At 42.1% G+C, this 23,658-nt stretch overlaps 4 protein-coding genes across 7 annotated transcripts; 1 reads left to right on the top strand and 3 right to left on the bottom strand.

The window, feature by feature from the left end:
- Window positions 1-20: 20 nt before the first annotated feature.
- On the bottom strand, window positions 21-6,195 carry rsph10b (radial spoke head 10 homolog B). The gene is made up of 19 exons (XM_027013440.2): window positions 6,138-6,195; window positions 5,993-6,061; window positions 5,639-5,812; window positions 5,473-5,558; window positions 5,230-5,350; window positions 4,932-5,108; window positions 4,767-4,836; window positions 4,531-4,658; window positions 4,158-4,347; window positions 3,857-3,965; window positions 3,684-3,763; window positions 3,215-3,363; window positions 3,012-3,119; window positions 2,691-2,867; window positions 2,448-2,510; window positions 2,307-2,370; window positions 2,056-2,193; window positions 927-1,119; window positions 21-176 (listed from the first exon to the last, which is right to left on the bottom strand). Exons 2-19 carry the CDS (start codon window positions 6,038-6,040, stop codon window positions 119-121), a joined length of 2,133 nt encoding a protein of 710 aa, XP_026869241.2. The 5' UTR covers window positions 6,041-6,061; window positions 6,138-6,195; the 3' UTR covers window positions 21-118.
- A 485-nt stretch (window positions 6,196-6,680) lies between these two features.
- pms2 (PMS1 homolog 2, mismatch repair system component) lies at window positions 6,681-12,269 on the bottom strand. Of its 2 annotated transcripts, none has more exons than XM_027013486.2 (15): window positions 12,004-12,269; window positions 11,628-11,809; window positions 11,446-11,532; window positions 11,245-11,347; window positions 10,961-11,144; window positions 10,684-10,851; window positions 9,732-9,829; window positions 9,395-9,494; window positions 9,215-9,299; window positions 8,937-9,089; window positions 7,957-8,839; window positions 7,669-7,836; window positions 7,478-7,578; window positions 7,230-7,399; window positions 6,681-7,128 (listed from the first exon to the last, which is right to left on the bottom strand). In XM_027013486.2, the coding sequence occupies exons 1-15, from the start codon at window positions 12,015-12,017 to the stop codon at window positions 6,985-6,987; spliced, it is 2,640 nt and encodes an 879-aa protein (XP_026869287.1). In that variant the 5' UTR covers window positions 12,018-12,269; the 3' UTR covers window positions 6,681-6,984. The 2 variants fall into 2 exon arrangements, with proteins under 2 accessions (XP_026869287.1, XP_026869288.1); XM_027013487.2 differs by having other exon boundaries at window positions 11,628-11,767.
- Window positions 12,270-12,688: 419 nt separating this feature from the next.
- Window positions 12,689-21,018, top strand: eif2ak1 (eukaryotic translation initiation factor 2-alpha kinase 1). Of its 3 annotated transcripts, none has more exons than XM_027013489.2 (15): window positions 12,689-13,127; window positions 13,902-14,069; window positions 14,285-14,421; window positions 14,505-14,548; window positions 14,680-14,779; window positions 14,883-14,963; window positions 15,052-15,148; window positions 15,419-15,446; window positions 15,529-15,889; window positions 15,997-16,108; window positions 16,313-16,419; window positions 18,809-18,938; window positions 19,221-19,297; window positions 19,494-19,727; window positions 20,784-21,018. In XM_027013489.2, the coding sequence occupies exons 1-15, from the start codon at window positions 13,001-13,003 to the stop codon at window positions 20,901-20,903; spliced, it is 1,923 nt and encodes a 640-aa protein (XP_026869290.2). In that variant the 5' UTR covers window positions 12,689-13,000; the 3' UTR covers window positions 20,904-21,018. The 3 variants fall into 3 exon arrangements, with proteins under 3 accessions (XP_026869290.2, XP_026869289.2, XP_026869292.2); XM_027013488.2 differs by having other exon boundaries at window positions 15,386-15,446; XM_027013491.2 differs by lacking the exon at window positions 12,689-13,127 and adding an exon at window positions 13,170-13,706 and having other exon boundaries at window positions 15,386-15,446.
- On the bottom strand, window positions 16,447-23,605 carry LOC113579505 (ankyrin repeat domain-containing protein 61). Its single transcript, XM_027013493.2, has 3 exons — window positions 23,529-23,605; window positions 17,634-17,728; window positions 16,447-17,541 (listed from the first exon to the last, which is right to left on the bottom strand). Exons 2-3 carry the CDS (start codon window positions 17,723-17,725, stop codon window positions 16,533-16,535), a joined length of 1,101 nt encoding a protein of 366 aa, XP_026869294.2. The 5' UTR covers window positions 17,726-17,728; window positions 23,529-23,605; the 3' UTR covers window positions 16,447-16,532.
- Between the last annotated feature and the right edge of the window lie 53 nt (window positions 23,606-23,658).

The raw sequence follows: 23,658 nt of genomic DNA, 5'->3' as shown, positions 1-23,658 counted from the left end.
TTTCTTCTTGTTCCCACCGGGGGGGGTAGTTGTTTCAGAGCCGAAGAGGTCACTGGGCTCATAAGAGCAGGGGATGAATGGTTGAGATCTTCATCACGAAGATGACGATCCCCTCTCGTCACTTTCCTCTTCCTCCTCTTTGTGTCTCTTCCTCTGCCTCCCACTGCTCTCTCTGTCTAGAAAAAAATGGCAGATCAATATACTACTGAGGTAATTAAATGCTTATTGTAAGCAGTAAAGTATGGATGGTCCAGAATAAACTGGTTTCATGCAGGGAGGGGCTTCAGCACAAAGCCTCAAAAGGCCTCTTTTGTCAGGCCTCTAGGGGCCTCAGTCGGGGTGGGAGCCAGCGTTCAAGGACGGGACATCCCGGCCTAGCACCGGAAGAAACAATATGGGCACTCAGTGGTATGAAATAGCATCGCCCTTTTTAAAAAAACTAGAAGTAGCTTCGGTTGAACATAATGGTACCAAGCACTGGTTGGTGGAAGTATTGAATATCAATTTGCATATGTTGAATAATGTATGATTTGAACATAATAGTGGAAACCTGGGAAAAGTATTATAAAAAAACAAAGAAAATGTATAAAAGGTGTGCCCACCTCAAACTGTTAGACGTTCTCTGGACAACGCCTCGTTTGTAACATTGAGCTCAGAATAAAGACAGGACCAGCTCTTCTTCAATTAATTCCAAAGTCTGCATCTTTATTTCTATTTAGTGTGTATTGAGTAAACAGTCTTGAACTTGGGAAGATCTAGGAACAACACTCCACTAAAATAGTGTGCTCCCTTCATCCAAAAAGTTAAGACACACGCTAGTAAGCAACATTCTAAAGTCAGTGGGGCCTGCTAAATTTCCCGGTAATCTGAACAGTCAAAGGTTTTCCCACCACTGCCACTATAACCTTATTTAATTATTGAAGTACCTGGCTGTCTCCTTGGCCCCGTCTAGAGCGGTTTTGTGATTTCCAATCCGTCTTAGTTGTTCTTCCTGCACCTCCTTTGTCAGCAGCAGATTGTGTTCGTGGGCTGGGAAGAAGGTCTGTGTGAAGAACTGATGGGTCCTGTGGATCCAACGCTCTAGCTCTCCTTCAGCAGTGTCTGTACAGTGACTTGAGACTATAGTAAAGGACGAGTGGTGTATGCAGACAATAAGCCTCTGCTGGATCTGGGTTCATGTTGGTAAATTTTAGTATAGTCCAATGCTGATTTCATGTGACACCTCGAGCAATTCTAAAGGACTTTTCAAGCAATTTAAAATTTCCAATGTTGGAGTAAAAAGGTGAGTTAGAGTTGTGATGTGATCTCGTGATCGTTTGGTGTAATGTGGTCAGGATTTCTCTCATCTTGATGTCCTGAAAAAAATCAACCATGTATGTGGTTTTTTATTTTTTTTAGTCTTGGCTCATGCAAACAGCGACATGGATGTAAACAACCAGAAGGTGAGCGCTTTCCAGCACCAAACAGGAAGCAGGTACATGAACACCTCCGGCAGGTAGGTGAGCCACAAGACATAAAGGAGACTCCAGGAAGGCCTCAGAGGCTGCAGTTGTCTTTTTTTTGGGCTGTTTTTCAGAACAAACCACTGCATGCACAAGGGCAGCTGTACACACTTGTGGTGAAGTCCAGCTTTCAGCCACAGCTGTCACCTGTATTTATTTCTTGTTCATTCTACAATTTCATCACTTTCTCCTTGTTTTGCACAGTCCAACAGAAACACGGCCTCTGAGGCTTCCCTAGAGTGTCTTCCAGGTCTCACTCATCCACCTGCCAGAGGTGTTCCTGTGCCTGCTCTCTGCTTCCTGTTTGATGCTCACCTGTTTGTTGACAATGTCCACATCACTATTTGCATGAGCCAAGACTGAAAATGACCAGAAACTCAAAGTGAGAAAAGGACAGACTTAAGACAGCTATTCAGACCACCTGACACAGGTCTAAGGAAACCCATGATTTTACTGCATCACTGGAAATTTGTCTAAAATGGTGAAATCGCCTGAAAAGTCATTCTGATATAAAGTAGAAAATGTGTGACAAATTTTAAACGGATTTTTGTACCTGTGCTGATAATACAAGGTTGTCTACTCATTTTGGTGTGAATGACTGACAGACAGCTTGTAGCTTCTTTGTTTGATTCCATCTCGTCCCAAGTTGTATTTGACACCGCCATCTTAGTTACTGGATTGGTCTCCTGATCTGATACATAATAAAAATGATCTAATGACCTACATCAGTACTCTATGATGCTGCCATTTGCAGTGTGAACACTGATTTAATTGGTGAAATAATGTCAATCCTATCCAAAGTACTTTTAAGACTTTGCCCATCCTCTTCACTTGGAGATGAATGTCTTGCCGCTGTAGTTTTGATAGTCTAGAGAGGAGCATAGGACAGCATGAGGGCACATAAGCATGAAATGAAAATGTACTGCCTAACAGAAGAGAACAAACCTCCAGATCACTGCCAGCTGCAGAGGAAACAATGGTGTCTGAGGGTTTTACTTTTGCTTCATTCTGTAGGAGAACGGAATGGAACAGTGTCTATGTATGCACACATCCTGAAATACTACACTGAAATCTCATTCAGGAGCAGCCCTGGGATTAACTACTAAATGCTGGCAAACATTCATATTCCATGTTTGCTAAGTAGGGCTTCAGCAAGAGCCATTCCATTTTCTGAACCTCTGTACACACCTGTGGTGAATTCCATTGGCTGAGGGGGGAACTGTCTCTCCTTTCACCTCTCAATGTCCTCACAGTCTCTCCCAGGTATTCCAGCCCACACTGGCTCTGTTGAGCAGTTCTGATTCCACATATTCTCTTGACCTCAGCACAACTCAGAAGAGCCTCAAAGAACTCAAGAAATGTAATCTGCAGTAGAATTCCAATATTCAATATGACCTCTGATCTCAAAATCAGAACTTCTAGCAATTTTGATACAACCAAAATGTCCTTTTAGGTAACATGTATATCTTATTTCACTAATATTTAAAGGTCTTTAACAGAAGGACCAACCTCCAAATCTAGGTTGCTGTGAGTGGTGGTGTAGATTTCAGGATTCTCCTCTGAGAGAATCTCCAGTACTCTCAGTGTAGTTATCTTACTGTCAAACAGTCCAAGATCCTGGGCATGCAGACCAATGGAATGGTCATGCAGGAACGCAAGAAGAAGAAGAAAAAAACTAAACTAGAAATATTTTTATTGCAAAGGTCTTGCACCTTAAACATCCAGATGAAGTGCCTGGCAGTCATGGTTTGGTCAGAGAGGGCAGAAGTGTTGGCTTTACACCAAGCCTGGTATACCTCCCAGCATCTGTCAATGTACTTCATGCCGATCACAGCATGGACAGGGTGGCAGAAAAGAGATCCTGTATAAACACGATAACACAGTGAGGCCTTTCATTGGTGAATGAGAAGAATTCAAATGAGTTTAGTGACAGGGATGAAAAGGCATTGAGATGTTATAGCTGCCTATAAGGACAGCTATGTTATTTAGAAAAAGAAAATAAAAAGAAGGAAGAGTGGTCTAACCTGTGCACCAAGCAAAAATAAACAGAAGGAGAGGAGGGAAAGAGATGTCTTTCTTTATCCCCCTCCCCTGGGTGTGCCAATCAACCTGGCCCCGCCCACTGTCAACACGATAAGACCCATAGGTGCACTTAGGACTCTATATAATGAATGTCATGACCTTTAATATTCTTTGCGTTGGGAATGATGTTCTGCCTCATGAATCTGGAGAAGCACACTTCAAGCACATTGACAGAGCACCTGAGGTATGAAGAATAATTAAGATTTTAGCCAGAAACAAATATTTTAAGAGTAGTAAGTAGTAATAAGCCCTCCACTTGACAAACTACTTACTCAATGTGTTTGTAGTAAATATGGTATGCTGCAATGACAATACAACTAAGATACTTTCTCAGTAACATTGCACTGAAAGGGGAATGAACCTCCTCTGGAGAAATATCCTCTGCATTAAGAAAAAAATAACATAACTGGACATTCCAAATGACACATACAAATCCTTCAAGAGATTAATTTGGGTTTTTTATTACTATTGTTTAACCAAAGCAAACTGATCAATCATATAACAACAAAATGCAAAAGACAAGAATAAATATATCCACCAGTTTAGGATCAGTTTAAATTCAAACTTAATTACCATCAGTTAGGCGGTCTAGTTGTGCTAGGGTTATTCCATGCTGGTGGACATTGCAGTCCTTAAGAAAGCGCCAGAACTGCAGGCGAGTAAGCAGGAAAGTGTTGTCTGGAGAGTGGTTGTGCCCAAGGCCGCTGTAGAGACTATATAGTGCTCTCAGCAATGTAGCATGTCTCATTATGGCAAATTCAACCTAAACATATATAAGCACATGAGACACCATCATCATACTGAAATAACCAAGCTAGAGACGGCCAATAACTAGGGGATACGTTAAGATTCCTAAAATGTAATAAATGTAATGGTACACCAACTATGTGCCTAAATAGAGAAGTGTGATGTTTTTTGACGAATGTCAGGTAGAATCTCCACAGACCTGTCTGAGCTCTCGGTCTCTTCTTGATTCAGGCATTTGTTTTAGTAGTGTCTGTATGTTCAAAACCATGTCGGACCCGAGTATTGAGGTGCTACCACTTAACTGTTTGGCTCTGCTGGGCAAGTCACCTGCACACAAACAAATATTGCCATCTTTTAATGCCAGCAAAACCACTTTACATGAATAATTGTCTAATACAGTTCTTGTGTTCATAAAGAGGGACTGCTGTGTCCTACCCCCATCAGCCATACGATCATCAATGAACTCCCCCTCATATATGTGGCCATTCTTGAAAATGAATTTTCCCTGAAAAATGAAAAGAAAAGAAAAAAAAAACTAGTATACAAGTAATGTAAAATATACATGTACTTGACAAAGAACACATATACTAAGTGATTTACCTGGCCATGTTTTTTGTTACGTTTCCAGTCCCCAGAATACTCTGCCCCACTTGCATAGAAGAACGATCCGTTTCCATGACGCATGCCTTGAACAAATTCTCCTTTATACTCGTTCCTGAGGGGGTACTGAGAACCAGAAACTCGTCTCAGGATCCATGTGTGTTTCCCATGTCCATGCTGCAGGGAAAATAGGCATCTATTTACAATAGAGTCCTAAAACAAGCTTCTCCAACTATCTCAATAGTAGAAGGATAACATAAAGTGATGAAACACCAGAAGCCAGGATTTACTGACAGACCTGGACACCATTAACCCACTGCCCACTGTACTGCTGGCCCAGATTAATCCATCTCATCCTGCCTTCTCCATTTTGAATATTGTTTTTCCACTGTCCTTCATATACGTTTCCAGATGGATAACTTTGGTGAGAGAGAAGTGCAACAATAATTTAGAAGTGTGAGTGATTGTCAAATGTCACAAGGCTATGTGCAACAGATGGAGTCTTTATTGCACCGACATGAAATGGACAGTCGCCACATACCGGAGTACTCCAAAACCTTCTCTTCGGTTGTTTTGCCACTCTCCTTCATACCATGATGTGACCTCTTGGTTGTAATATATTGTACCCTACAACCAAATGATGCATTGCATTAGGTAAAAATTAATTGAAACATCTATTTCTACGAATTTGACTTTGATGGACAAACCTTCCCATGCCTTTTGCCTTGGTGCCACTGCCCTTTGTACACAGTAGACATCTTGGCACATTTGTGAGTTCCAACACCATGACGGAGGCCATGGTATATCTCTCCCTCATAGGTGCTACCGTCCAGCCACGTATAGGTTCCGTGTCCCATTGGAATATTTGACGCGAAGTCCCCCTGTGAATCCAATGTACTCAAAGATCATTACTGATATAATTAACCTATAAACATGTATATGCATGTATGCTCATTTTTGAGTTGTTCTTAAAAATGACTCTTTGTCCGTGACTGAGGCCAAAGGAGAACGCTACACTACTTTGTTTCTGTAAAAGTTGAACCAAAGATCCAGTGGCATACCTCATACTTCAAACCGTCCGCCCAGGTGTATTCTCCACGTCCATGCATTAAACCGTTTGCAAAGCTTCCCTGGTGAAGGAATATGGTAAAAACACTGCATACTGATCTCGCCTAACATTTAGACCGGCTGATCCGCGACGCGCACCTTGTACACATGGCCACCTTGAAAGAAAGCGACTCCCTCGCCATGGAACACTCCTCCGTACCTGTCACCCTCGTACCTGGAAATAAATGACACCTGACCTTACTTTTCTGCGTTTCCAGTTCGACAGAAATTAGCCTGGTCGTGAGCTAACCTCTGAACGATTATCTCTGACAGGACACGGATCGGAGGAGTGTGCGGCCTGTCAGCGTTTCCTGGGGCCAGTGACGGCTGCGATACGGTCATGGATGCAGAGATCTCCGCGGGATCGCCCTGCCCCTCGTCCTGGCTAACCGGCTGCTCCGATATAACGCTTGAGGCAGACCAACCCTCTCTTAACTCTACACCTGAGGTATCTGGTGTTACTCCGTCACACCTTTTTTCTTTCTCTCTCTCCATGACCGGCTAACTTCACGGCTTGTACACTAGCGAAGAAATCCAGCCCGTTTAGCGCGAGGTTTTTGTTGTGCATGACAACAGTAACCTTGTTACTAAGGTAATATATTTGCACGGCAAGACAGATGGGTCAAACTGAACACGCGTTCATAATTTTAGTGTCAGCTTTTTATTTATAAGCTTTAAAACAAATAAATCTACACAATTTCTTTTGTAAAAATAGTAATAAGATCTTGCAAAACATTTAATTACTCATAAAAAAAAGTATATATGCATACATGAAACAGTACATGTAGCTAACGCAGTGAAATGTCGAGACCTTAAGCGACATAACTAGCTACATGATGAATGTTTGTCTGTTAAAGAAGACATATATCCCCATCATCCTGAACGAAAGCTTGAATGAGAGCCGGATCCAAGTGTGATGCAGCAAATCACACTTCATAGATGCGTTTCAGTCTTGAGAAATGATATCTAGGTTGGCCAGGTGCCTCATGGTGGGTCTGCCATGAGGGCAGTTCCAAGGCTGCTCAATCTCCCCCATGTGGACCACGAGCTTTTTCATTTCACTGACGCTGAGTGCCGTTCCAATCATTACCTGTAATTAGAACAGCATAAACCAATATCCTTATGGTGACGTCAAACAAAAAAAGAGGCCATTGCATTTAGCATGGATGGTCCCAAAGAAGCTTTACTCACCGATCTGCGGCATGCTCTGGATGCAAACATCTGCCGGACGCGAGAAGGTCTGCACATGACCCCAGGACCGTCACTGAGCATGAAGATGAGCTCCTCGATGTCACTGGGGCCAAAGGTCCAGCTCTTACTTGTAGGTAAAGACACAAGCTTTACCCTCTCCATGACCGGTGCTGTAAAACATGACATTGACTCTTGATTGTTTTGGAGGAGTTATAGTACAAGGAGATTATGTATGCTTTTGCACCCACCATCTTCATCAATAAGAAAGTCGAAGCCATTTTTCTTGAAAATGTCAATGTTTTCAATAAGAATAGTTTCACTCACAGCTGTAAGTTCAAGATTCTGTGGACTGGGATGAAAGCAGAAGATGTAGTTGTACAAAGTGAATGTGAATGCTTTTTCAATATGGATCATGTTAGATGTGAATAGCCAGGCTTACACTATAAGTCTCTGTCCATTTAGGATGGTGTGCTGCTGCAGCATCTCAAAGTTGTACTTCTCATCTGTGGCGTGCTGGTCGATCATAAAGAGGTCCGACTTTAACTTGGTTATGATGAAACCCAGGTTGAACTGACCAATAATCTCCATCTGTTTGAACATGTCCTTGCTAAAACACAAACAAAAATAGGCTATAAACTAAAGACGCAGTAGATCATTGCATCAGATTCATCAGACCCAAGCAACTCCTCTTTTTCACAGGACAAACGACGTGAGCAGGCTGCTCCACCTTATCTCTTTCTTCAGCTCGTCCTCGGCGCTTTGGTTGTCTCCAGGTTTAATCTGCGCCCTGAAACGTCTGTATTTTGGCTCTTGGTCAATCTCCTCTCTTCGCTGGGTCTTTAGTCTCTCCATTCGACTGGCTAGCTGAGTCATTGAGAACTGCAAAGGCTGTGTCTTTTTGTGCACACTGACGTGTCTGTCAAACAACCCTGAGGTGGTGTCTGGAGCCCCGGGGCATGGCACCTGTGTCTGCTCAGACAGGGTGTTCTCCCATCTACGCTTCTTCGCTTCAGGACTGAAGATCCTCTCGGGGCCAACAACGGCCTCCAGCTCTTGGCCTGCAGGTTCTAAATCAGTGAGCACCTTAACTGCAGGTTCATTGTGAGGCTCGTTTTTAACGCCAAACTCATCTAAAACAGAATCTGGAGATGCCAATTTGGAAGCATTTTCACAGAGAGTCTCAGGGGTTCCTGTGGTGGATCTTTGCTCTGAAAGGCCCGAATCAGTATCCACGTCTGAGCTGTGCCCATACTTATTCAGGAGAGAAGTTTTCAGTGGTGAAACTGCACTTTCAGAAGCAGTGCGCCCAGGAAAACTCAAAAATGGCTTTGGGCAATTAATCTTTTCAGAGCTGCGGAAAAAAGACTGCATGTTTTTCTGAGCAGGCCCAGGACAAACAGCATTACTGTGAGATGTCTTTGTGCCAAAACCAGGGGCTTGCTGCTTTGAGAATGCTGCTTTCAGTCCAGCCAAGTTAATGGTTGTCTTTGGGCTTCGAGTCCATGTCTCCGAACCGTCATCATCCTCCTCATGTTCCGTAATCGCCTGAAACGAGCTAGCTGTCGGGTGGCTTTCTAAAGCATCAGCTGAATCAGTGGGTCGATACAAACCTGACAGAGAGACAGTTGAAGCAAAACAATCATTTGCAGATCTGCTTCAGTAGGATAATTGTGGACACTAAGGGATTTGGTGGACTGGCATACATACTGCCCGAGAGCTGTAGTTTGTGATTAAGAGTGATCTTATTGACGCCAGTCTCGTACATGGCGAGAAGTGAACTCTTCAGAATAGCCAGCAACAGCTTCTCCTCTTGCAGGAATATCTGCCGCTTGTCGGGCGTAACATTTACATCCACACACTCTACAGCATAGGCACAAAAAAAAAAAAAAAAAAAAGTCAAACTAAAAGAAAGAAAAAATTTATTTAAGTAGATTGAGTACGATTGTTAAACCGTCAGGTTCGGGTTTAGTCATTTTCTTTCCTACCTGAAGCAACTGAAATGTTCAGAGCCACAAACGGGTACTGGTGCCGGTTGAACATGTGATAGACTTCATTTACCAGCTTGGAAACCTGCAAAACGCACACCAGCCACAGATACATTACTACATGTAAATGAAGAATGTACCACATTAAAAGGGAATAAGGACCAAAGGGAATGCAAGTACCTTGGACGGATCGCAGGGTCTTTTGTTAATGAAAAAGAACTGCCTGTCAGTGGCACTTCGCCCCACGCCGTGATCAGCTTGAGACACATAACCAGAGATTCTGGAATACATCCATGTGCAAATGAGGAACCCCTAATGGATAATCTGTCAAAATCTGCATGTCTGCAGCTTTGGGTCAGAAATAAAAGGAATGTGATAAGCTTGCACCAATTCCTAATACGATTTCATGGTTTAGATGCATCAGTCAACCAAAAGGTGATGTATTCACTATGATTTACCTGTCAAGTCATATTGAGAAGACCCTACTAAATCAAGTTGAGATGACAGACTCACTCACATGAAAAGATCTTTGGGAAGTTCTTCCCCATTTAAACCGTAATCCTCTTTAATGTTGTCAGTGGGAGATATTTGCTGAAAGGGAATTAGACTCTGGAGCTGTTAAAAAAAGAGAAAAAAGAAAAAAAGAAAAAAAGAGTATTAAATGGTTAAGGACAAGGAATGCACACTTGATATTTTAGTGTGGAGTTATACTGTGTATGACTATGTATGTGACAAATAAACCAAACTTGAACTATTTGTGATAAAACCACTTTCCTAAGAAAGGGACTTTATAGATTATGATTATGGGTAAATACACTGAGTAATTTAAATTCCAAGATCAAAAGTCACTCATTTATTCCAATTATAGTAATTCCATCTTTGCCTAAAGACCCATCTATTCGTGGAATATTTAAATGACAACTGACCCTCCTCCTATATTGACTGACTAAATTAGTACTTATTGCAGGGTATTGTTTATTACACTGATGTTGTCTAACAAACTCTAGTAATTATTTTTTTATTGCACTTATTGTTTAAGATAGACCTTATGTATTTTGTACTTCTAGGCATCAGCAGTGATCCCTGTATTTCTACAGTATTCTAGATCGTTGGTATATTGGACTCTAACCTACTGTACTGGCTAGGACGTATTCTATTAATAAATGACAAAGCACTTTTATAAGTCGCTCTGGATAAGAGCGATGTTTGGTGATACATGCCTGTAAAAGTCCTCAGCGAGTCTGCAGACAGATTAACTGAGGAAGAGGAAGAGCTGCAATACTGTAGCTATGGTGTTTGATGCACTATTTTTCCCTTTAATTGTGATTCCTCCCTTCAGCAGCACTGTCTTTGCACAACTGCACCCAATCTGCAGGCATGCTCCATATATGACAAAACGCAACTACTAAGAATTACGGATATTAACGCTGAACGTAAAACACAGGTGTGAGGCACACCGACATGCTCACCTGTTTAGGGCCGAACAGGGCTCCTATGTTGTCCCTCATGCTGGGGCTCCCACTAGTGCACAGCACCGTGCTCCGCTTGCCCTGGCCAATCTGATTGGTGCATGTGACTCGCACGCCTGTGGAGATGACGCAATAGGACTGCAGGACGTGGATCATCTTTGAATATTCCTGCGTAGGGGCAGAGACAATGCCATCAGACTTTCACTCGCTCACTGGGACACCCACATTTCCAATGTCACGGTGCAGCTGCGCAATTCGCAAAAAACGACGGCTGAACCTTTTTGATGTTACGCTGAAACTCTTTGTGACGAACAGGCAGGGTGGAGAAGAGCTGCTGTAGGGTGACCGTGGTGCCCTGCTGCCGGGGGTGGGGAGCCCGCTGGGTGAGACGACCGCTGCGGTCAAAGACGAGCCGAGTTCCCACATGGCTGCTCTCATGACAGGTCACCACGCTGAGGTCACTAGGGTCAGACACAAGAGCTCATATTATAACAGAACTATTAGTCACAAGCATTATGGGAAAAAAGAAAACAAACACAAAGAAAAAGAGGTTAACACAACCTGAGGGCACATAGTGAGCTGAGGGCTTCACCACGGAAGCCAAATGTCTCAACATGTGTTAAGTCGGAAAAATCTCTCAGTTTAGATGTATGATGTTTTAGGGCTGTGGATTTAAGAAAAATGACAAATTGTGAATATAAATCAACTAAGTTACATATGGCAGATCCACAACAATCATGTTGCTAACGTAGGTTAACTTACTCAAGCCCACAAAATTGTCCTCCTCTACACCCCTTCCATTATCAGAGACTTCCACCAGGTCTACACCATTGTCCTTGAGCCTAATGTCTGCCATAATAAACAAAATGTCAATAAAAGCATGTTATTCAAAAACTGAAGGTAAGACTACATTTCAGACCTCACCGAACCCTCCACCCACTCACCAACGTTTGTAGCACCTGCGTCAATGCTGTTCTCCACCAGCTCTTTCACAGCTGTGGCCAAACTCAAGACGACCTGCCCCGAGCAGATCTGATGCACAGACTGTTTGTCAATTGCCTTTATGGCGCTTGCCGGCTCTGCGCTGCAATGGAAGGGCCCACAAACGAGTGAACTGGACCGTTCGCTGTCAGACAGACAAATTGGCCAACTACAGTTCAAAAACACACAATGCAAAAATCGCGCTCTTCTTGGACGGAACGAACGACAGCTATCTAGCGTCAGATAATAAACTCAGGAATAAGTCAGCTAAGTTAGCTAACATGTCTCCCGCTTCTACCCACCTCAGCTAGGTACAGAGGTAAATGCATGAAAACTCACCATGTGTCCGTCATTATCCGTCAGGTAAGCTAAACTGGCGAGCTAGCTGGCTAACAGTGGGGATAGCCCCGTTGAACTCTTCAAATCATTGCTTTCTAGCGTGTTAGCCAGCGAGCACAAGTTGCTTTAAAAAAGTTTCTGCGTACGGTTTTGTGGTCGTTTACACGTTTGCTTTTAACGAAAATGATCTAAGCGATAGTCATGATGCACTTTATAACTAAACGCACTGCGTGCCCTGCCAGCATGATGCGTAAATCATTTACAAGATTTACGTTAGCTACGGAAAGCATCGTGTGTTCATGAACTTCAGTTTGCCACAAATTGCGCAGTCTTAATATGTTGTTGCCTATGTAATTGCTGGCTCGTCATTGAAATGTAGTCATTTGAAAGGCAAAGTGAACCCTCGTGGGGCACTTCATTTTGCACATAATAAGTCTGTCCATTAATTGTAGAAGCAGTTTGTAATATACAACATTAATTACTGTCAGATTGAGAACGTAACTTTTGTAACTTTTTTGTACCCGGGGGAAAGACACTATATTTGGGAACGTTTCATCATGATTCTCGAGGTCGATGCGGGTCTGGGCGATCGGAAATTAAGGGACTTGTGCAAATTCAAGATCACACGGCAGAGCGCAGATCGATAACAGGACGATAATATTTATTGTATTGCAAATCGTTGACCTTTTTTACAGAAAGTACAACAGAATAATATCAGATTTAATGGGGCAAACAGCCAAAGACACATTCAACTTGTGTGTTTGGTCTTGCGATACAATGAAACATTTGCGATACCCCCTTACTATTTACAGTTAAAACATGGTGGATTACAGTCGTTTGTCTTTACTTGTTTTTAGTCGGTTTCTCTATTAACTGTAGGTCCTTTAAAAGAAATAAAAAAAATCCGATCATTCTATAATATGTAGATCTACTTGATCGAAGCGTTAAAGGGGATAATAACCGTGCTAGGTCCACGTTTTATACAATAAGACCAGTCATGACAGAAGAAAGTTCCAGTATTTGTCCCAATTTTGTGACGCGGAGGAAGCTGTCCACCCGTGACAGAGCTGGAAATGGGACAGTGATGTTCAGCTTGACAGATAACGATGATGTCCAGTTTGACAGTGAGTTTGGTCAAATTTTAAATGGTCTGGGCCATCCGTGCGAGGGCAGCTCCACGGGATAAGGCGTGATTGTGAAAGGTGACATGCATGCATTAGTTACCATTAGTTACGCTCCCTGGAGCATGCTGGCTATCTAACAAAGTAGATTGCTTCTTTTTAAAGTAATAATAATAACAACAACAACAACAATAATAATAATGAGAAGATGTGAAAGGTTTGCTACTGCTAGTTGATAAGATGTAAAAGGTGTCTTTTTGGGGGGTAAGGCGATGTAGGGCATCGGTTATAACAGTATTGTTCCAACTGTGTCCTTTGCACAGAACAACACACTAAGTTGATTGTATTGAAACTTTCTCCTTCCCTCATAATCTTCTTCTGAAGCAGCCTAGAGGTGGGATTAATGTTTTACACTGATAAGCATAACTTAAACTCGCCCACCCGTAACTGTGCAGACAAGAAGTAACATGGTAAAGCTGCGTTTGTGGTAATATAAAGGGAATATAAAGTGGGGAAACAAAGGCAAAATGGATGCAGAAAAAAGAGACATTGTTGGTCTGATTGCCAAAGTTATCGCTGAAGGTAGGAAATGTTTTTAACCAGATCTGTTGTGTTTACTGAGTTATGTATGTACTTTATAGCATATCTTTGATCCAGAGCTGAGCAATGTCAGCAATTTCAGAGTATCTGTATGTCATTTTTACCATTTAGGCTTAAAAATGCAGTAAGATGCAGAGAGTCAAAATATCTCCTCTGTTCTTTGCTTTATTAACGTAGCTTCAGACTCGGACAGTAACTGTGAGCTGCTGATGGCAGGGAGACAGTACCCATCAATTCAGGAATTTGCCTCTGCTATCCCCAACCATTTGCTTTTGGGCTCATTGCTGGAACACCTGTGCTTTGTATATGAAAGTGACCCTACACGCTCTCGGATGCTATTCAAGGGTGAGCTGTTATTCAGGAGAGAATAACTCTCTTTTCAGTACTTCCACAAATTGGCAAACGTGTGTTTAAGTGTATGCAAAATTACTTATTGCTTTACACAGTTTAAAATAGTATTATTTTCTTGAATAATAAGCATTTTGTCACAAATACTTTGATCCCTTTGTCCAGTGTTGTTGAAGGCCATGTGAGTTAGGCGATGTTCTTCATATTTTCAGCAATTGGTCAACGCCTAGCAGCAATGAACCTCCTTTCACCCCTGGCCATCAGTGACGAGTTCAGCACTGTGCGACTGCAGCACAACCGGGCCTTCACCGAGCTCCTGCATGCTGCCAGCTCCTCCCTCCTCCCTCAGGTAAACACCTCCACCTGCCAGAGACCCGTCATCCTTTGGTTAGAAAGTAGAAGAGCTAATGTGGTGTGCTCATCTTTTTACAGGATCATCGATACTTGGGTGTGGAAGGCCAGACCCCTGCATTAAGGTGAGGAGGTCAGAGCTGGTAGACGACTCTTTGTTGCACTTTTGTTGGTGTATTAATTGCATCTGACTATCTGTATGAGGTTTGTTTTGTGATATCATTTGTAGAGATGACAATGTTTTGTTTCATCCCAGAGTAAAAGATGGTCTTTTCCAAGCGCAGACATCTCGCTACCTCAGTGAATTTGAAGAGATCTCTGCTTTGGGCAAAGGATCGTATGGCAAAGTGTTTAAGGTGTGGCAATGAGATGCTCCAGTTGTCAACATAAGATTAACATCAGATCCTGTATTGTTTAATGGAGCTCGTAACAAGCTATCATACGTCATGTCTTCTTTAGGTAAAAAACAAGTTGGATGGACAGAATTATGCTGTTAAAAAAATCCTCATCAAGAATGTAACAAGGGATGACTGTATAAAGGTAGAGTATGGTCTCAACAAATTCACAGCATTTTGTTTATTAAAAGCGTCGGCTAGGCATTCACAAACATTTTGATGATTTGTTGTAGGTGCTTAGAGAGGTCAAAGTTCTGTCCAGCCTTCAGCATCCAAACATAGTTGGCTATCACACTGCTTGGATGGAGCATGTGCAGCCAGCTGGGAAAAGTGAGTAGCTGATGTGCAAAGCATCTGTGTTCCTGTGCTCAGTAGCCTGTGTTGATCTGTTAATATTTTAGATCTGCATTTTTCTTTAGCCGTTTTTATTGACTTAATTGGGTTCTATTTTGATCCATGTTAAATCACTAATAAGACTGAAAACTTGAAATCATTATTGGTATATATTCCTTGCCTATGCTCTATGGAAATAAAACAGAAAGGTTTTAGGTCATCCTTTTATTACAGATCCAAAACCTTTCATTTCAAATGCCTTTCCAGCTCTAGGGACATCATCACAAAGAGAAGGGTAAGATGATGGACTTTCTCTATTCATATTGGGAAGCCTAACGCTGGTACCATAGTATGATGGAAGTGAATCTCTCCTTCAGGTGTCTCAGGGAAAGCACTGATAGCACCAGTGGGTCATTTATTGTTTTTGAAAGTTCTGAACATTCGAAGGACATAAATGACCAACCTGCGTGTGCACTGGATGGCATGTCATTGAAATCTACAATGTCAAATGAGGAGGGAAGCCACGCTATGTGCGCTAAAAGCGTACGGAACCCGCAGAACTTTGTCCCATGCGTGTTCCTGGGCAAGCCTGGCTCTGTGGTGGACACGTGCCCAGCACTTAGCTGGAACATCTCCGCCCTGTCCGAGGATGAGCCCAGCCAGGATAGACTGGAGATAAACCACAGGTTTTACACTGATGCGGCAAGTCAACCGTGGGCTGAGAAACCGCCAAGGGAGGCATGCTGTTTATCGTCTTCCTGATCACAGTTTGTGAACTGATAAGCAAAATTAGTCCCACGGTTTAATTCTTCCTTCATTCTTTGATCCCGGTGTTAATTTTTCAGGTTCAGTTTCACTTGATGCTCTACATTCAAATGCAGCTGTGTGAGCGTTCTTTGAAAGACTGGATTCACGAGAGGAACTGCAGACCCAAGGCAGAACTCACAGCGTCTACAGGTTGTTTCTATAATCGGTTGTTATGACACGCGGGCTACTTGCTGTGCATTATACTTTCATTTAGACTTAATTGAACTTTATGGCTTTTCACAGATGCTCTTACAGTGACTTACACAGTGACAGTGACTGTTTTGTTGTCCATGCAGCTTTCCGCAATATGCTTGTATCTCCTTTAATGGTCATTCTATATTAACTCGTGTACAGGTCCTTGCCAGCCATTCGACTCTAAACAAGCATCTGCTATATTAAAGAAAATACTTGAAGGAGTAGCGTATATTCACTCACGTGGAATTATGCACAGAGACCTTAAGGTAGGTTCACACAAATTTACTTTGAAGTTTAATTTTATTTGCTGATTAATGTTTTTAAAGATCCAAAAGACTGTTTTTGGAATTCATGTAGAAGGTGGCTGTGGTCAGCGAGGTCAATATGGAAGCGGGGGTGCAAAGTCTAATGGGACAAATTCTTCTGTCTCATGTGTTTCATTAAGTTCCACATCCAGTGGGCAATCCCACTGTTGGAAGACAAAGTTGTATAGCTTTTCAGGTAGCCTATCCTTTAAAAAAGTCCTGCTGCTCTCGTTGTAGTGCTGATGCATGTGGACCTTACAGATTCCAAGCAGGTCTCGTGGTTGCTGTGCTAAACGCACCAGTTGGTCCTTCTGCGTGGTGTAGCGGGGGAGCTTCAGGACGTGAGGGAGGTTGCCCTTTGCGTCGACCACAGACAGGGGGCTGGTGAGGCCCAGCAGTTTGCCCAGCAGGCCAGTGCTTTTCAGATTGGAAGTCTGAGTCAGGAAGAGAAAGAGGCAGTTCTCTCCTAAGTGAGTGCGCTTGTTGAGGTCTGCTCCATGCTGGAGGAGACGATCGACCACCTCCTCCCTGCCCCCAAGGCAAGCCTCGTGGAGAGGCGTGCAGCCTGCTGCGTTCTTTACGTTGGGCGAGGCCCCTCCCACTAGGAGTTCCTCGACACAGCTGAGATCTGTGTCCTGAGTCTTGCAGAACTTTTTGGTCGCTGCTTGCACGGCCAGGTGGAGCGCGCTGTTGCCCGATTGCCTCACGACCCGATTCACATCGGCCCCCTGCTGGATTAAACACGAGGTGATCTCTGTCTGAAGCGTCCCCGCTGCCATGTGCAGGGGCGTCATGCCAAAATGGTCGGTGGCATTTATGCTGGCCCCTCGACTAGCCAGGATGGCTATGGCTGACGGCGCTTGGTGGGCCACAGCCAGATGCAGAGCTGACTGTTGGCGGTGACTCTGCAGCCTGGCGTTTAGGTTCACGCCATGCTCACACAGCACATGCAAGCAGTCTTCTGCTTGCTGCTGCATGATAGCCATGATTGACCGAAACTTGGAATGCGGGCCAATCCAGTTGCTTGAGACACTTGGCCAGTTTGCTATCACGAGATGCAGGGTATTTCTGCCAAGCTGGTCGCTAAATAGAAGGCACAAAGCATTTGTCAACATGTGTTCTGAAGTTTTCATGGTTTAAAGGTAATTCAGGATGTTTGAGAGTGCAGAGTTTACCATAATTCAGGGTTGGCCCCAGAATCCAGTAGGGTCTTGAGGCTTTGTGTTTTCTTCTGGGAAGCAGCAAGGTGTAAGGGAAGGACTTTCATGTCCTGAGAGAAGAACGGGAAAAGGTATAAACATTGGAGAACAACTGTATACAGTCGGTTCTGGACCTTGCAGCCGCAAATCTTTTAGGCCATTATGTGTTTTTCTTTTCAGGTAGTATTCGGTATATCAGTTCAGTTTAAAGAAAGCTTTTGAGCAAAGTTTTACCTTAGAGAAATCAAGCAGATGTCTGGTTTTTATCGGGGTATGTACAAGTCGAGAATCCACTATCTTTGTAATGACTGAAATATTCTCTTTCATTATTGCCTCATACAGTATGTAACCTAACTCGCAACCGGTCGTAAAAGTTAAAACATTTGATTCAGCCTCATCCTCGGTTTCATTTTTTGTGCTCATGATTTTCCCGGTACCTCTCTAGACTCTAGATTTTAAATTGAGAAAACTGTAACTTTAAACATGACATCATAATTAACATATGCAACACATAAAAACAAACAAAACAGAATTCTGAACAGATCGCTCCACCCTGCCTGCGTTCATAGCCTAACTACAACACCACTTATCCATCCCTCTCACATTCCTTATCTACAAGCTGCAGCTCAGTTTGATCACAAATTAATGTTCTGATAAATGTTTCAGATTAAAAAAAAAACAACAACAAAACAAAACCTTAGAGTACTGTTTAAAGTCAAATGGCAACTCATTTGTACACGTATTCTTATTCATATCATTAGCAAAATGTTCAACCAACCTAATCTTGCAGTGCTAATTAAAAACCTGTTTCTTTGATGTTGAGAAAACAGTATTTCCATGGTTCCAGACGAAGGAGTTTATTGTTTTAATGTAATTTCAATAGCGTTTTGATGAACCATATATCAGCATTTAAGATGTTTTCATATAGTTAGTAGTCCATGGTCTCGATTATACAGTTCTCCTTGTAAATTCTGTGATACATGCATAGGCTGTACCAAGTGTTTGTGTTTGCCATTTCATACTCAAGTTAGTTACATTTCTAAGGTTATTTATAATCCTTATATTATTATTCTAATATATGTAGTATTTTAAATGCCAATAGATACAAAACCTTGACATGATAAAAGCCAAACTTTTATTTTGTTTTACAGCCAAGAAATATTTTCCTTCATGGCAATGACTACCATGTGAAGATAGGGGACTTTGGATTGGCTTGTAAAGACATTGTAGTGAATGAAAAAGAACAGCTACCTTTAAATTCTCACACAGGCAACAACACAGGTAAAAAAAAATGCAGTATATAATGTTGCAACATTAATATCTATTAAGTTATTTAAATAACCTACTCTACGAATTACAAGTTAATAAACACACTTAACAGATTTATAACCAATTTTACTGTGTAAGTTCACAATTACCTTACATAACTTTTGTAATCTTTGCATCTTTTGAATTCTCCAGTAGATATACCAAGAGATTTATGTGCAGACTGCAGTATTGGTCAGTTTTGTATCACATATTATGTATCTTGGCTTGACTTCAGAATATCTTAATGTTTTCTAGAATCTCATACAACTGGAGTGGGGACATTTATTTATGCTTCCCCAGAGCAACTAGAGGGATCTCATTATGACCTGAAGGTACTTTAAATCTGACATCATATAGGTGATGGAACCGTGTTTTACTCAATTAGTGTAAATGGCTGTATATAACACACTGGTGATTGCTCAGGTACCTTCAATTTTACAATTGTTCAGAGATTCCTACAGAAGAGCACTACTGAGAATACAATGCTGTCCCTTGCAGTCATTTATGATAATTATGTCTATTTTGCAGTCAGATATGTATAGTGTGGGAATGGTTGCTGCTGAGTTGTTCCAGCCTTTCGGGACAGAGATGGAGCGTGTACACACACTTGGAGACCTGAGACAGGGGAAGGTCCCAGAAACCTTGTGTGGGGACTGGCCAGTGTTGACCAAGTACATCAGACTGTTAACCAGCTCTGATCCTTCTCTGAGACCAAGTGCCTCCCAATTACTGCAAAGTGATCTCTTCAATACCCAAGACATGGTATGTGTCCATTTAGTTATCATGTCCACATTCGCTTCTTAACACAATAAAAATCCATGTGTAATGTTTGCACACGCACAAAAGAGGATCCAATTGCTAGAGGTTTTATTTTAGCAAACAAACTAATTCTTGGAATCAGACAGGTAAGCATGGTCGGGTCAGTCTGGGGTCGAAACACAGGGTAGCGTCCGGGAGGTGTCCGAGGGTCAGGCAGGAGTATATAACTGGGAAAACACACAGGATGAGGAAACACTCGGTACGCCACATAGGTAAAGCAACACTTCGTGACGTGTACACGGGGAAGGGAATCTTATAAAGGGGGTGAGAATAAGGAGAATGGGAATCTGGTGTGTGCTAGAATTCTGCTGAGTCAGATCGGGGGTGTGTGCGAGTGGGCGTGGCTGTGCAGGGGCAGAGGGTTGTTCCTGGGGTTTGTAACACCATGCGATAAAGTTTGATTGCTGCTTGCTTTATTTTGATGTTTTTATCCCTCATATCCTCTTTAAACCGCTGCACTGACATGGAACATCGTGAAGTTCAAACTTTCCAAATACTATACACAGATTAAAACGACTGCACCTACACCGACTTGTGCAGAGAACAGGGTACATGCTCAGGGTACCTGACAATAAAGTTGGTTATATGATTAGGAAACGATAAGGAGGGAGTCTAGAGATTATGAGATTAGGCAAGGAGATAGGGGCTGGCCTCTGGGCAAAAATACGGTATAATTAATCATTCTTGAAATCATTTTGTGACAAGGCAGTCAAATGAAGCATGGCAACATGGTGTTTTGGCCTATTGATATGACCCATGCCTTAAAGCTCCTGAATTGCAATATTTAAAACATAATTATAACATCTGCAATATGTAGCTGACATTAGATTAATCTTTCATTCATTACCATTCACCTTATTCTTGGGGTTGTGTTCATGCCACATGATGGAGTACATCAGATTTTGTTTGTTACATTTGCAGATATCTGCTGCTTTGTGAATTGACTAGAAAATAAAAATTTGAAATAAATGATGATTCAAAATGTGTTTTAATTTCTAGGTAATACACAGTTTGCAGCGGAGGATTGATGAGCAAGAAGAGGAAATATTTCAACTCAGAAAACAAATAAGTCAGCTACAGAGCTCGCAAGGTACAGCTCATGATCCAGACAAAACGTAATCGCAACCATTCCTGATTACCCTTTTCTCAGTTCTCAGTGTGTATTATAGGCTTGGTGAGGGGTTGTGGGCAACAAATGGTTGTATGTATGAATGGCATAATAAAAATATAAATACAAATATAAATAAAATAAAATAAATAATTATTTTATAGCACCTTACTCAAATTCCAAATCCAGGACACTTAACAAATCGATAACAAACCAATGACAAACATCGTATGTGTGACATATCTGCTGGCCGGAGTGCCGAAGGGCGTGGAGCAGGACGCACAGACTCCCTTTTAACACGGACTACACACAAGTATTTACATACAACTGCAGACTCACAATGGCCAACACAGTACACAGTCAGAGATTTAAATAGACAAAAGACACAAGACATTAAACCCCGTACAGGTGTGTGCACTTACAAAGAGCGTGGTTACAAACAAGGTGAAACCCCCTGCACGCGGCAGACCGTACTACGTGACGGGGGGAGCATCTCGTGACAGTATGAAGTCATCGCACACACAAGATTCACAGAACAGATTTATCACTAGAATTATAAGAGCATGCTTAGCCGGCACACTGAAAGGAGAGACCACTTCATAGCAACATAAGATTGTCCCTGATGGACCTGTCACCCATGGAGGACAATCTAAGTCTATGAACCATGAGAGAACTGGAACAAGAGGCCCTTAAACAATGGGGAAAGGGATCCAGGGACACAGCCATGTGGGGCCTTGCAGGGAGAAGCAATACGGGCGCAGAGAACAGATGGGATTAGGCAGAGCACTTATTCTATGTGAGGACTCCAGCAGACAAACTTTAAATGTATTTCAGTCTGGAGAGTGATCACTGCAGTGGTCAAATGGAGAGGATACAAAGGCAGGGATGAGACTTTCTCATTCTTATGATTGAGTTTGGACTGAATTGTGCAGTTTATAGAAGGTCAAAAAATGCAGTCCTGGGTAGCAAATCAATATGGGGTTGAAAACAGTACAAAGAAATCAAAGTAATGCAAAATGCTTGGGCAGTTTTTGGATGGTTTAACACTGACCACATAAATGTCAACATTACACATGAATATTTATGTAGAAATTTTGGACCAGTGGAAAGATGTTAGTTTTAATGTGTTAAGTTTAAGGAGTTAAGGCCATGATGGAGGATGAAATGGACTGAAAAAAGCATCTAAATTAGAGGAGTGAACCCAAGATAGAGCCCTGGGGGAGACCATGAATAACTGAAGCAGAAGACTTCGACTGCCAAAGGTAATTCAATGTTTTCGGTCAGTACGTCAAGTGGAAAATCAGGAGAGCAATACCAGTGAGACCATGGCTAAATTGTGTGCTCTTATATGAAACTATTATCTAATATAGGATTCAGTTTGAGTGAGAAACTGATGCAAATGAAAAATACAAAGAGACTTGGGGGGTGGGGGGGCACCATAATGTGTCAAACAGTTCTTCAGACACAGTAGCTGCCAGGGGTAATTTTTTTAATAGTGGCAAAATAGCCTACATCATGCAGTGTTTATAACTGGAGAAAAGTAAGCAGAACATCCTGCATTGAGTGCAGCATACTTCAGCAGATGGTCACTAGAGGCCAACAAACAACCTATCAGGCCAATTATCTCATGGCGTCAATCAAGCGAACGACAAGCAACTTGTGAGGTGAAGCACGAGAGGAACATATGAGTGAGAGGAGGATGCAGGTCCAGTCGTTTCTCACGTCAAGAAACGTGGAATTACTAATGGAGAGAGATAAAGACTAAACATGATGATTTGAGATTGCTTTAAAATATTCTACCATTTACCATCATAGGGAAACTGTCTTTCAACATAATGAAGTCATGATCTGAAATCCAGCAACAGAATTTTTTCAGGGTGAGCGGGTTTAGTTTCAGAAACCTAATTTTCCATATTTAACTTAAAACTGTTAACTGTAAATAAAAAGGGAATAGCTTACTTTAGATGTGTACAATTGCGGACTAACCACGAACAATGTGTCTGCCCTCCAATTTGTCAACACAAATCCCACTCGTTACTGATCACTGCTAACTAGATGTTAAGACTAGATGCATGATATTGACTGCTGGACGATTACTGATGATTGTACTTCTATATCAGCGGTGTTCTTTAGTTTTTATACGTCAGTGTCACCAGGCTAATAGTGAACCTGTGGCCAGAAACTGACAATTGAAAGAGTTGGATGTTGGCTAACATAAATTATATATTGCAACAAATATACAATCAGACGATATAATCTCTTATATGTTGTTTGTGAGCGAATACCATCGCCTTTATAAAGACTACGCAAAAGAAAACGACTAAACTGGTATTTTGTGTTCCGATATATTGCTCTGTAATGTTAGTTCATTAAATAGATTTTATGAGACAACAGCTTTAGTAAAAACAAGCTAGATAAACGTACAGTATGCAACCGTTCAGCGTAGTTTCCCGCATATGTAGGCCCGTACGTTACTAACCGTGTTCATTACCACCAACATTCACTCCTCTGTGTCGCAAACATACAGGAACTAGAATAAGAAGTGTATCAATTTGAACACTCTCTTCACATGAACGCTTTTCCACTCTTAAAAACAGGATGTGTCCACACCTGGACATTTTATGAAACAAAATTACCCATGTTAAACCGCATACGTCCGAAATACAAACATCTTCGCAGACGTGCTTCTAATCGCGTGTCCCCGACAACCACGGCTGCAGTTTCCCGGATGGACCCGTGGGGAAACGACGTCATTGTTCACCGCCG

This window comes from Electrophorus electricus, chromosome 14 (genome assembly GCF_013358815.1).
Source record: "Electrophorus electricus isolate fEleEle1 chromosome 14, fEleEle1.pri, whole genome shotgun sequence".
NCBI lineage: Eukaryota > Metazoa > Chordata > Actinopteri > Gymnotiformes > Gymnotidae > Electrophorus > Electrophorus electricus.
Note: the sequence above shows the minus strand (reverse complement) of the source record. Positions and strands in the feature narration are given on the sequence as shown.

Bases quoted from the DNA above. Each gene is read 5' to 3' on its own strand.
- eif2ak1 (XM_027013488.2), top strand. From the start codon at position 13,001: ATGACAGAAGAAAGTTCCAGTATTTGTCCCAATTTTGTGACGCGGAGG. The intron at 14,422-14,504 runs GTAAACACCTCC...ATCTTTTTACAG, and splicing joins GCTCCTCCCTCCTCCCTCAG to GATCATCGATACTTGGGTGT. The intron at 16,420-18,808 runs GTAGGTTCACAC...TTTGTTTTACAG, and splicing joins TTATGCACAGAGACCTTAAG to CCAAGAAATATTTTCCTTCA.
- rsph10b (XM_027013440.2), bottom strand. From the start codon at position 6,040: ATGCATGGACGTGGAGAATACACCTGGGCGGACGGTTTGAAGTATGAG. The intron at 5,351-5,472 runs GTATGTGGCGAC...CTCTCACCAAAG, and splicing joins GAAGGTTTTGGAGTACTCCG to TTATCCATCTGGAAACGTAT. The intron at 177-926 runs GTACTTCAATAA...ATTTTTTTCTAG, and splicing joins GGGGCCAAGGAGACAGCCAG to ACAGAGAGAGCAGTGGGAGG.
- pms2 (XM_027013486.2), bottom strand. The intron at 11,533-11,627 runs GTGAGTGGGTGG...TTATTATGGCAG, and splicing joins CGCAGGTGCTACAAACGTTG to ACATTAGGCTCAAGGACAAT. The intron at 9,300-9,394 runs GTACTTGCATTC...TGCGTTTTGCAG, and splicing joins GACCCTGCGATCCGTCCAAG to GTTTCCAAGCTGGTAAATGA.
- LOC113579505 (XM_027013493.2), bottom strand. From the start codon at position 17,725: ATGAAAGTCCTTCCCTTACACCTTGCTGCTTCCCAGAAGAAAACACAA. The intron at 17,542-17,633 runs GTAAACTCTGCA...CCTTCTATTTAG, and splicing joins GGGGCCAACCCTGAATTATG to CGACCAGCTTGGCAGAAATA.